Here is a 13,307-nt window from a genome sequence, read left to right on the forward strand (position 1 = left end):
CAAAACGTCCGAAAAATTTTAATTTAAAATTATGTAAATAATTATATGTTTATAATAATAATACATAACATCTATTTTTTTTTTCAAAATATGCCGTACCTTAGTACACAAAGTGGCGGAGTCCGCCTGCGGTTCAGTGGGTGGGTCAATACGAGCATCACTGTCAGCCCGACCTACTCTCACTTCACCCCAACTCACGCCGTCTTCTAGTCCCAGTAATCTGGAGTATAGTAAATGTTTTTACAAATTTATTCAAATAAACAGTGTATTGGGTGTATTGTCGGTAATACAATATCGGACATTGATTAGCATCGCTATAATATTGTTTTTGTTAACACCAATAGAACGTTTTGTACGCTTACCATACAGAAGTCTGCTAAGTATCAAGTATAGGACAGTCCAAACATTTTAATTATTTAATTAAATATTAAAAACTTAAAATGTAGTAGGTGCTTTATATTATTTAGTTTTCCATACAAAATTGTTCATTATTATGTGGAACAAGAATGGTTGTCCACCTATAGGGTGGACCCTCGATCAGTCTAACTACAGACTGGCGCGAAGGTACAAGTTATATAACAATTTCCTTAATGGGCGGAATAACTTCATTATGGCGGTTTCAGCGATTTACGTCATCGTAGTAATTCGTAGATGTCGTTAGTACTTACGCTAGTTAACCCAAAATTATAATAAACTTAAAACAATATAAATATTTAACTTACGTAGAGTCAGCAATGAAATCCGTGATGGTACCAACAAAAAAGTTGGCTGGTAACAGTACACTGGATCGTTGCGAGGGCGGAGCACCTCCCAAGAACAATCCTCGAGGACGAGGGGCGAAGCCTCCGCCGGCTAGGGCTCCACTACCCACTGGCTTCTCGTCTATCCACACTTCCAGCTGAAATGGGACTCAGTATCAAATTTGGACTTGGATATCAATTATATTTCTAATATATATAGGTCAAAACTGGTTGCGTTTTGGTGTAGTAAGTTAAAAAAGTGATTAAAGTGATGTTATTGCACAATTGTTAGGTATTAACACAAATACACAGCGAATGGATAAACTCATCCTTCACTTTTCTTTTTCAGTCGGTTAAAAATTAATATCGTTATTATCTAATCCATAAATTATCCCACTTAATAGTAGTAGAATTTTATGTATCTCAATCTAATAAATATTCTAATCGATATAGAATCAATTATAGAGATTTCGTTTAAACAACTCCTTTATTCTCATTAAAATGTCTTGAAAAATTAAAGAAAATCTATAAAAAAATAGTAAACTTATAGTACCTGTTTATGTGCTCGTATCAGTCTGATGCTGTGCAGTCGTCCGTCATCCAGCTTTGTTTCATTGATGCGCAGGCGCAGCTCTCCTTTGCCCGCCGCCGCTATCACCTCTAGTTCACCTGTTTAGATACCAATTTTAACTTAATATTCTTAAAATAAAGCTTTTTTAAAAGGCATTTTTGTATATTATAATTAAGATTTAGTCGAAGCCTGGAGCAGATCTCTAAAGAATTTTAGAGATCTAATGAAAAAATATTATGATATAAAACTAACACAAAAACATAACAATAGCATTTGTATACTCTTAAATTTTAATGAAATGTGAATTAAATCCAAATCACCTTTTACAATAGCCATCACCAGATAGTGTCCATCGTCACCATCGTCTTCATCATCAACTTCGTTAGAACCAGCAGCAGGTGCACGGTACACCAGGAGACCTGACGGTGACCGGCTTCTAAAAGATACTCCAAGGGACGACTTCCTTCTGACAGCCGGCGACGGCATTTCTATGTAACCTTCACCTTCGAAGATGGCAGATCGATGGCTCTGATTAAAATAATAAGAAATTCAGATGACAAAATGCTTGATAACAAAATTCGATTAAAGAGTTCCGAAAAAATTGTCATTGTGGAGGTTTAAAGTGAGAGGGAGTACGGAAAAGAGAGCTATTTTCATATGTTCATTCACGCACACACATCCGTATATATCAAGCGCAGTCAAATGGTATTTGGTTTTCTTTTACAGACGTATCTAGATATTTCTACTGGTGTATACGTCTGGTCATCCACAACACAGGAATTTCCTATAGTGGGAGACCAGCTAAACATTATTAATAAAACTTTTTATTATCATTAAGATGTTTAATGTACTTTTGTAGTGCTTGCGTGAGTTTCTTGTTTCCGAGTCTGTGGATAAAAATATCGTGATTTATATTCTTTTTTTCGTACCTTAGCAGAACATCCAGGTTCAACTCCGTGTCTTGTAGGCGTGTCTAACAAGTCGTAACCTTCTCTGTCGACTGTCAACGCTCCAATGCAGCCCATCAGGGGTGGTGGTCTCTCCCCTGGATGGTCACCGGGGGGCGTTCCCCCGAGCCAGTAAACAGCCTGCTGCAGATCAGGCAGAAGAGCAGCACTTTGTACCGGGGGTGAAGGCGAGCCCAAAGTCTCTTCGCCGTTTACGCGCAGGCTGCCTGGGGAGCAACGCGCTTACATACACATTCTTCAAAGTTTACCTTGATATTATTAATAAACATACAATTTAATTGAAAATCAAATTTAAAAATTTCTATACTAACGTAACAAAAAACTTAAAGATTAAATCTTTTAATATTGAATGAACCCACAAAGTGTCAAGGGTCTCTTCCATAGTGCAAAAGTTGGAAAAAGAACACATATGCAAACGAGGCGTAACACAGTACCTCTTTCCAGACCGTTGAAGACCCTCGTGGCTTGCACGTGGGCACCAGACCCATCACAGTGGGAAGTGCTGGAAGAGATTTCCAGCAGCGACCCTTCGTACTGAACTGCGAACACTACGCGACATGAACGCAGCCACACGCTCACTGACCGATTCTGAAATATGTAATTTTGATTCAACACAGGGTTATTTTGGTTTATACCAATACTATAAATAAATAAGACTTTATTGAATATTCTGAATAAAAGCAATTTCAGTTTATACGTTTATATGAAATATTATTATTTCATCAAGACGAATGAAAAGCACTCATGACGTCCAGTTTCTTTATCGTATAGGGGCAGAGGATTGTGCACTGGCGATACTAGTTACGATTGCCTTTTTTCTGGCCTTTTCGTTAGTACCCTCTTATTTCGACAGTTGGTAAGTTATGTAAATTATATCCGTTAAAACCATAACGATATTTACATTTACAATATTGACGTTTTTGTATGACAATACTCAATTATGTTTTCAACTTTAACTAGAATTAATTTATGGCTAAAATATGTGTTATATTTGAAGACACAACCAAATTGAATTTTTTGATGTCCATTTATTTTATTAGTATTAGTTATTTGTAAAAATACTAACATTAACAGTATCCAGCGCCAAAAATAGGAGAGCGTTATGGTCCTTAGTGCGAAAAGTGAACGCGATGGTGAAACGTCGACGATCGGCAGGTCGAAGTCCGGACCTCCGTACTTCCGCATACCCCGATCCACTGAACTGGACCCAACCGCTTGAGCCGCGAGATTGACTTATACGTCTGAAAAAAAAAAGAAAAAACGAAAGAATATTTTCCTATATTTAACATATCCTAAAAAAATGACACAAATTTCCATATCACAGAAACAGTTGACTTACCTATGTGTACAGCCAATACAATTAGCATTTGGAGGTTGTTTAGTAAACGCCCACAGTCCTATCGCTCCACTATCATCCTTCAGGGCGTGCACACATCCCGGCAAAGGTGCCACTGTCTCACCGAGCCACACTACAGAAGCCCGCAGAAGTCCTGAACTTGCAACACTGGATGTACTGTTAGTCGATGTGACTGCAGCGCTGCCTGACCGTTCGACGCGTAGACGAACCGTACTCCATACCCTGGAGGTTAACTTAATGCTTACAATGATCGATAAGTACGTTCCCTTATTATCGAAGAATATTTTCTCATTATAATATATATATTAAGTTGTTTAGGTTTGAACTACCCGATAAGATGTCCAATAAGTAACATTATCCGTTTATTTACACGCAATAAAATTAAATTTTGGAAAAACGTTAGAAAGTTTGAGTTATTTCATAGCTTAGAGAAACATGATATCAACACTTGTAAAGATATTCACCTTTCAATATCAATATTATACGCGGTGTGATCAGCATCGTCGAGGGTGGACAGCAATGGCTCTGGGTGAACGATGAGACCTTCGTCCCCACCCACATTCCAACTCAGACGTAATCTGTTGTTTACCACAGATAGACGCATATAACGCTCTGAGGCTTCCTGAAAATATGCATATTGACATTCGCAATGTTTCTTTAAAAAAAAAACTGAACACATATGACAGCAATAATGGATGTTACCAATAACATTTTATATAGTTAGCAAGAAATACCAGAACTTATTGTTTTTATGTGTAGACCTTACCTGGTCCTTTAAGAATATCAGAGTCCCATCCTTAACCTCTCCGTCGAAGCTAACCGCGAGAGAAAGCCTGGTGACACTGGGTGCATTCCACATACTGTATGCGCGAGCGCAGCCCACGCCCGAAAGAGGTGAACGGACTGACACAGTGATCTGTCAAATATAGAAGGAAAAAAAATTAGAATACATATATTATTTTATTGTAATATTCTTTTATATATAAATAAAAGTTACCACGCACTATGTGAAGCACGCGAAACGTCGGAAAAATTTAAATTTAAAATTATGAAGAAAAATAATTATAAGTTTAAACTAATACATAGCTTCAATCTGGTTAAAAAGTGTTTTCTTTCAATAAATAGTTACTTACAGTGCCTGCAGCATGTCTGGCCCGCTCGACGCGTTCCCGCAGCGAACGCAGCGCTGGTTCAAGGGAAGCGGATGCTGCGGAGTGCTCTCGAGCGCGAGCTGCCGCCGCCGCTGCTAACGCTTCAGATACTTCCGCACCTCGGAGCGTATTTCCACGGATTTGAGATACTGTTGAGGAATATTAAGTTATCTGAACCACGAATACGACGTTCCACAAATTATCAGCATTTATGTATCGCAAAACGTTCATATATATAAGTAACAGTATTAAGTATACATTGCGGATACAAATTTTTCCTACATTATTCAAGTTTTATTTACCATGTTCCTCTGCAGCGCCAAGCGCCGTGTCTCCCAGCCGCTGCAGCGCTGCAAGTTTTCTGCGCAGGTTGTATCTCACACGCCGTCTAAGCTCAGCTGCTTCGTCGTATAGGGCCCTGGAGACAGCGAACACTCGTTCAGCTTGTTCTCCGGCGCTTTTAAGCGAGATCAGTGCGCCATTGTCAGTGCCGCCTGTATGACGTCGTAAAATGTTGAAGTTGAAGTGTGTCAAGGACTAAAGTGACTCTTGCAATAAACAGCTCGACCTAAACGACATACCGAGTCCTGAAGAAGCCGTAGAAGCGCCGGCAGCCAAGGACCGTTCCCTCCAACCTAACGCACGCAATCCCACACTGATGGAGTCTATACTGCGGGCTGCACTTTCCACGCCATGGCCGAGTTCTGCATAATTTTTTGCTCTATTTGAGAACTATCGTTGATATAGACGTTTAGTGATCAAATAACTAATATAACGGAATCTAAATGTACCGTCGGCTCTGGCTAAAATAGCTGTTCCACGTTTCTTAAGTTCCTCTGAAGCCGTCCAATGCACATTAGCGGTCATGATCAAGGGATCTTGTCCTCTGGCAAGGTGAATTGCTTCTGCCGTAGCAGCGGTGGCGTTATCAGCAGCGGCACCGGCGTCTTTGACTGCACTGCTCACTGCTGACCAGGCACCTGCGGCTTGTACGCCTAACGACGCGGCGGCGCGGGTCCCAGCAAACAAACTGAATTGGGGAATATCAAAATTTGTTAGTACTGTTACCACCGAGCCATTAACTTTATGTCTGACCAAAAAAAAAGATAGTAGAACGGAAACCTGCGATGCCTAAAATCATATATATTTCTTATCTATTCATAAATGGTGTGTTCTGTCTCTGTTTATTATAGCGTAAATACAATTGGAGCCACTAGTACTAGTAGTATTAGTACTTTCTGGAAAGAATTACTGCTATGGTAAAATGTGTCAGTGTTAAACTTCGTACGTAAGCTTTAAGACCGGCAACGCACTCGCGAGCGCATGCCTTGAGTGTCCAGGGGCGGCGGTATCACTTAACATCAGGTGAGTCTCCTGCCCGTTTGGTCTATAAATAAAAACGTAGGTTCCTTGTAATACTTACTTTTTATACTCCTCGGCTTTTTGATTCAGCATCGCGGCATGTATTACTACTTCATCCAGATATTTTTTTTTATAAACCGGAGTGAGGTTATACAAAATGCCTTCTTTCTCTTCAGCAGCGGATTTTAGGCTTTGTAACTCGTCTATCAATTGCGGAAGACGGTTAATATATTTTTTACTTTGTGAAATAGCTACTTTGGCTTCCTGAGTGAGGTTTTTCATAGGTTGTTTTGCGATTTCCTATGGGATAATAGAGTTATTATTACATATGATCGTATATTTTTTATTTCTTAATATAATAAGGACACTTATTAATTATAATAATAGCCTTTACGTATCTAAATATTATTGCTTTTATAATTTTATATTAATTTCTTTTATCAACGTTCATTCTCACTTTAAAACGTATGTATTTAACATTTAAACCTATTTTAATATAGGTTATCCCACGATGTTAATGATGTAATTAATATAACATATTTACCTCAAGCATGATTCGACATTGCAGACCCATATTCTTTAACCTCACAAGACTAGGAGCGACTCTTCTTCTTAGCTCAGTAACCACATCTCCTGAATTCCAGACGACTTGAGATAGTTTTACAACGTCATCCATTTTGTTTTCCCATTGGTCGAGAGCTGCCTGCATTTTGTGCACACGGCGATATATGTCATCTATTCTATATGAGTACTCGTGGACTGAAGTTGACTGGAGATTAGCCTGTGATACGAACATTTAAAGAACAATCTAATCTAGAAACTTTGACACAAGCCGGGTATCTATTATACACGTACTCTATTGTCAAAAGTTTAGTCTTTTTAACACCCTGAGTTAAGATAGTGTAAAAATATTTTCATCTCATTCATAACGTTATAAAAGGTTCTATTGGTGAAATAATATGTCAAAATCTCTTTATTGGTTTAAATAAGATCTGTGAAAAAGAAACGTTAATCATAATCATAACTATTTAAACTTACAGAATCAGACACATCGGTTGCTCCAGCCAAATAATCCACCAGTTGGATTTCCTTTATAGCCTTCAAAAGCCGCCTCGCTTCCTTCAAAGCTCGATGCGCGCTCAAATGTTTCTCTCCACGAGCGAAATCATCCAAAGTTGCGACTTGTTCCCCCAACAGTCTCCTTTGTTTTAATACTTCTTCCAAACCACTCATCCCCTCTAAACTCAGATATTGAGCTTCTTTTTCTCGTCTAGCTGCTTCTGTTTTTAAATAATGCGCTGATGTGAAGAGCCTATGCTCCGTTTCTTCCAAATCGTTCATGGTACTTGATATTATACGGGATTTTTCAATGTCAGTTTTTAAATGGCGCAGTTGATTATGTAAATAGGATGTACGCTGGTGAAATTCTCGAAGGGCAGGGAATGGTTGAGGTATTTTAGTCAGTTCCGTTATGTCAGCACGTCTGTGAAGACCTGTAGTCATTGCTTCGACTGTGTCAAGGAGTGTTTGTGTACAGTTATTGCACGCTGCAATAGGAGAATTTTATTTGATAAATTTTTAATGTACCACGGGGTGATCTTTACCTTTATAACTAAATTTGAGTTTGTAAAATTAAAATAGTTTATTAAGTCTATTAAAAGGTGTTGATTTATTATAAGGTTTCAGAGATAACTTACGTCTACATCCTCCTTCATCCAAATAATGCCGAGTCAGGTCGCACCTGTCACACTTATCTCCGACTACATGAGTGCGACAGTGACAGCGAGCGTGTGCGTCGCATGTTTGCGTGAGTGCACCACGAGTATCGCAAGTGCAAGGCTCACAATCCCCGAGTGCGTTACGGACCCAGCCCGCTGCGCATGATTCACATGCGATACCAGTGTAGCCTGTAATTTGTAATCGCACTATTGAACTACTTCAATTGTTAGAAAAACAGACAGGCATTGAAAGTTACCACTTTATAAAAACCACTTCCTATGCTCTGACAGAACTTTATTAATAATTTAAACAGGATATAATATGTTATCTCATCCCTGAGGTCGTAGGTTCGATCCCTGGCTATGCACCAATGAACTGTTTTTCTATGTGCGCATTTAATATGCTTGAACGGTGAAGGAAAACATCATGAGGAAATCGGCTTGCCTTAGACCCAAAAAGTCGACGGCTTGCGTCAGGCGCAGAAGGCTGATTACCTACTTGCCTATTAGATTAACAAAAGATCGTGAAACATACAGAAATCTGAGGCCCAGACCTAAAAAGGTTGTAGTGTCATTGTTTATACTAATAAATAAAGAATAATAATAATATATTTTTAAATATATTCGTATGTACCTGGCCTGCAATAGCAATGCAGTCTGTTATGCCCCGGGGAACAAGATATCGCTCTATTCCTATTAGGCGCTGGGCAGGGGCATGGTTGACATCCCCCAGGTCCATCAGGAATACCGAAGTACCCATCGGCACAATTCTCACAATGTCTTCCGGATGTGTTGTCCGTACAATTCTAAAATATATTAGTATAGGTATGTTTTATATTAAACAAATTCAGTTTAATTATAAGAAAGTTTAATAGTTTTCATCTCATAAAATTTTATTTAAGTTCAAATTTATAGCTTGTGTATTGTTGTTACATTTAATGTTGTGTCGTCTTAAGCAAATACAGTAGATCCCGTTTCAGACGATCACGCTTAATACGATTTCATGCATAATGCGCCACTTTACGCCAGTCACTGCAACTTGAGTTATATTTTCATACATTTCTTAACGCTTAATACGATTCGTAAGAAGAACCCGAGATACTGCAGGGGTTTCCTGGTTATTCTTCCATTGATGATAATGTAAAACCGTACGAAATTCAATTAATTGAAGATCTTATTGAGAATGTGAATAACACACAGAACGAGGCCCTAAGTGATAATGATGAAGACGAAGATGAGACAACTCCGTTTTTGTCAAACGCCCAGGCATTATCAGCTGTTAATGATTTAAGACGCTATGTAGCTTCTTTGGATCAAAGCGAAGACGCACTACAAAAGTTGAATTATATTGACAATCTTTTAATTGCTAATGCATCAAAAGCTTTCTGTCAAACCAAAATAAGTGATTATTTTAAATAATGTGATTATAATTACACTACATATTTAATGTCATTTATAAATGTATCATTTAATACATCTGTATACCAAAATTAGAACATAATAATATGCAGTACGTATTATTTTCACCATTCCGCGTAATACGCTTTCTCGCTTAAGACGCGTTTTTGGTAGGCGATACCCTGAGGAATCGTCATAAACGGGTTTTACTGTATTTGGAAAAAGTTCCAATCGAAAGATAATTTTGTTTGATAATGTATTATCTCTTATGGCTGTAATTAAAATAATCAAACTCAATGTATTTCTATTTCTGTATATTTCTCCGCAAAGCATATTTTTTTCATCCATACACAAACACTGAATTTTACGAGAATGCTATTATATGTTTGTAATTAATAATTCATTACGTAATTTCCTTTATCATTATTCACAATTCGGGTGAAAGAGATTTTGGTCAGTAGCGGTGAGGATGACCATGCAATATACTTTTTTTTTCATGTAATTTTATGTACGTAACTAATTTAAACAAAAAAACTGTCTACTAGCTAAGCCCGTCCGTAGCACAACGTAATAAGTGGTTTGGTGTCTTACCATACAGTCCCCTGTGTTCGGATGACATAATTTCGCTCGACGATTACAGTCACAGGGTTTTGGGGTATTCTCCAAATGTATTAATATCGTTCCTGCAGTCTGCCTCAGCCGGGGAGGGGTGGGTGGTAACCAAAAGCCAGCAGCGGGTTTATGACACGATCCGGAACTGAATCCCGTACCGCACTCACACATTTCCACCCCAGGGGCTGGAGCACCTCGAGATAGGCCGGCTACTGCTGTTTCCAGGGATACATTCAGTAACCTGGAAAGTAATTTATTTTATATATATTTTATAACGTTTTCGTGACAAAAAATTAATCGATATAATACAGTCTATAGGTTCGACTTCTGAAGAAAATCTATATTTTTCGGTTACTAGTGTAATAGTGTGTACTTTTTTAAAGAAAGACAAATGAATTAATAAAATATATTTATTAATATTTCTATTAAAATATTCGTAATGTAACTTACAATATATGTAAAGGTTCCTGATAGTTAGGCATTCTAGTAGAGACTCGTATGAAGACGTGTTGCAAGTCTTGCAGCACCAACATGAGGGCGCCTCGCGATGCAACTGCGTTGCGCCCGCGCACCTCCCATAGAGACTCGTGCAAGTATACCGCATACGAGCCGTTTATTGCTGGTAGACGCTGAAAATAAACCTAAATAAATTTCGTATATTTTTATAACCTGCAGGACCCATAAACAATTCGTCTTTCAAGTTGTTCTTTTATATTTCCTAGTATTATAATAAGAGGTATTCCAGTGATTCAAAAAAGTAATAATACATTCGCATACCTAATATTTTAATACAACGTTACGTATACGTTACGACATTTTCGCCAGACGTATCTACGTATACGTGCGTATATGATAAAAGTCTTAGTTAGTTGAGACAATTATAGTTAATTTGTGTTTAAGTGATTAGGGCGCGTGAGCAAGCTTGCTTCTAAGCGCGGGATTATTTGGACCATTATGTGCTGTGTAATTAAAAATAAATCGAATATTAGTATAGCGGTAAGCGCATCTACTCGTATTTGTATGTTTTTTTTTCTTCATATATTAACTAGTATATTTAACTAAAACTACGTACTAATGCAATAAGGTCGTCGTTATTTTTTTACTTGTAGAACACTTACACCAAAGACAATATTATACTGTATAAAGCTGAATTATGTTCATAGGATTTTATACCTCATAATGGTCCAACACCAAGGACCCTCCATGTATGCTGACTAGAGGAAATTTGGACAATGTGCGCTGTGCTAAAGGCTCTCCCCCTTCTTCTTCCACTCGAAACCTAAGAGCTCCTCCATACGACATGACTCTGTCACCAAGGAACACTTCTCCTAGTTCTGCGTATACGGGTACCGGGGGTTGGGGTACTGATATGGTCGCTTCGAGGTTTCTGGTGTGCACTGCTAGAAGAGATTCTTGCTCCATCTAATAGAAGGTTTATAAGTGTAAGTGAGCTTTATTATGTGTTATTTAAGAATGGTTGATTACGGAAAATATCGATGTTCACATTATGCTTCAAAACATTGTATGAGTAAGATTAAACAACAAAAGCAACTAAGAATAGACTAATATTTATTAACTGTATAGTTCTAAATTAACATTTTCCTTATCTGTAATAGTCATGCTAGTTTTATTCGAAATTTTCTAGAAATAAAATCTTTCTTCCAAATGTTCAACGATTTTAGCGCCTTTAAAATGTACACTCAAAACAAATAAATTTTATGCAGAATATGTTTTATTATAATTCTATTGTAAGCCTATTTAAGTTATTATTTTCCTTTTAGTATATTTATAATAAATAAATCAATCAATCAATGGCGCTACAACCTTTTTAGGTCTGGGCCTCAGATTTCTGTATCTGTTTCATGATCGTTCGTTAATGAAATAGGCAAGTAGGTGATCAGCCTTCTGTGCCTGACTTATGCCGTCGACTGTTTGGGTCTAAGGCAAGTCGGTTTCCTCACGATGTGTTCCTTCACCTTTCGTGCTAATTTTGAATGCGCACATAGATAAACAGTCCATTGGTGCACAGCCGGGAATCCGGGGATCAAACCTACGACCTCAGGGATGAGAGTCGCACGCTGAAGCCACTTGGCCAACACTGATCCTAAATTATTTATAATACATACATTAGTTATATCTCCCTTGAGAAGCGTAAGATGCATTGGCGCTGCCGCGTGTAAAGCGGCTCTCACGACATCAGCCTGCGTACATTTAGCAGCTCGGCCGAAACAAAAGCACGCAGTGCAACCCACTGGATTTGTCTCCGATAAACCAAATGTGCCTTCTAAACATCTATCGCATTTATCGCCTACAACATTTTCCTGGAATTTTAGATTTTTACATGTTACATAGGAATTAGAAAAATGTTTATATGAAGAGTAGAAAGTGTCTGCTTTAAAAAATGTAAAAAAATGTGTGCGTGTACTAGTGTACACTCGTAAGAAGTGAAACTTCTTTATCACCTTATTTTTCGAAAAATGATTTACTATATGTAATTTTACAGAAGTTGGTTAAATATGATAAAGTTTAACAAATAGCATTTATTATCATAGACATGAATACTAATATTAATACAGAATTTCATTAATTGTAATAGAATTATTACCGTTATTATTCTATATTGTTATCGTTATTATATATTTCTGTTATTAATGGCTTCGAACCTCTTCGAATCAACCGTGGAAGGGACAAGAAAAGATGGCGCGTAACCGAAAAATGTGACGCATAAGCGAAAAATGTGACGGAATTTTTTTTCTAACGCCCATAAAGAAGTTTCACTTCAAAAATATGAATAAAATCTTCTAAGGTAAACACCCAGTTTGATAAAAATTCAATATGAATACAATTCTATTAATACATTATCAAAATCTATACCTTACAAGGACACCGTCCATTCTCATCACATTCACAAACGTCTGAACACCTCGTGCCAGGTGTGGAGCATCTGCAAGGCCGACATCGCGGGCCAAAGAAGCCTCTCTCACAACGGTCGCAAACACGGCCTGTCCATCCCACACGACATTCACATGGCCCCGAGACCATGTCGCATGTGTCTGAAATGTCATTGGTATAGCGATAAAGGCAGTAATTAATTATTGTGATAATCTTGGTACAAAAACTGGCGATGCACCACATTTCTGTCAATATTTTGTCCTAATAGGCAAATCCTAATAAGCCTAACACATGCAGTAAAATTTTAAGGCCAAGGCATGTGAGTGTAAAAACAGCATGCCAAAAAACCCTTTGTATAGTAATTGCAATGTACAGGCTCTGGGTTGAGTGCCGCGTTAAGCCAATACTGATTTGGGATTATATTATGGTATTCCATTCTCGTAACAAATTATTAGCAAAAATCCTTAAAACAGCGCATGAAAATCTCAAATAGAAATCAGCGCTACCTGTTGGAGTGTAACATTTGTTGCTTGTTATT

At 37.8% G+C, this 13,307-nt stretch overlaps 1 protein-coding gene across 2 annotated transcripts in view; it reads right to left on the minus strand.

Moving 5' to 3' along the window:
- The window catches only part of LOC123708519 (laminin subunit alpha-1), a 125,846-nt gene that overhangs the window by 6,296 nt on the left and 106,243 nt on the right, over positions 1-13,307 (minus strand). For both annotated transcript variants that reach the window (XM_045659274.1, XM_045659275.1), the window contains 24 exons: positions 12,752-12,930; positions 12,004-12,198; positions 11,051-11,299; positions 10,328-10,506; positions 9,857-10,118; positions 8,502-8,673; positions 7,847-8,056; positions 7,188-7,696; positions 6,694-6,930; positions 6,211-6,449; positions 5,579-5,817; positions 5,369-5,491; positions 5,090-5,281; positions 4,770-4,936; positions 4,403-4,552; positions 4,101-4,258; positions 3,619-3,858; positions 3,346-3,520; positions 2,714-2,867; positions 2,241-2,485; positions 1,632-1,839; positions 1,294-1,409; positions 723-898; positions 100-220 (listed from right to left, as the gene is read on the minus strand). In XM_045659274.1, coding sequence (XP_045515230.1) covers positions 100-220; positions 723-898; positions 1,294-1,409; positions 1,632-1,839; positions 2,241-2,485; positions 2,714-2,867; positions 3,346-3,520; positions 3,619-3,858; positions 4,101-4,258; positions 4,403-4,552; positions 4,770-4,936; positions 5,090-5,281; positions 5,369-5,491; positions 5,579-5,817; positions 6,211-6,449; positions 6,694-6,930; positions 7,188-7,696; positions 7,847-8,056; positions 8,502-8,673; positions 9,857-10,118; positions 10,328-10,506; positions 11,051-11,299; positions 12,004-12,198; positions 12,752-12,930 — 4,895 coding nt within the window. The remainder of the gene's footprint in view (positions 1-99; positions 221-722; positions 899-1,293; positions 1,410-1,631; positions 1,840-2,240; positions 2,486-2,713; positions 2,868-3,345; positions 3,521-3,618; positions 3,859-4,100; positions 4,259-4,402; positions 4,553-4,769; positions 4,937-5,089; positions 5,282-5,368; positions 5,492-5,578; positions 5,818-6,210; positions 6,450-6,693; positions 6,931-7,187; positions 7,697-7,846; positions 8,057-8,501; positions 8,674-9,856; positions 10,119-10,327; positions 10,507-11,050; positions 11,300-12,003; positions 12,199-12,751; positions 12,931-13,307) is intronic.

Source organism: Pieris brassicae, chromosome 4 (genome assembly GCF_905147105.1).
Source record: "Pieris brassicae chromosome 4, ilPieBrab1.1, whole genome shotgun sequence".
NCBI lineage: Eukaryota > Metazoa > Arthropoda > Insecta > Lepidoptera > Pieridae > Pieris > Pieris brassicae.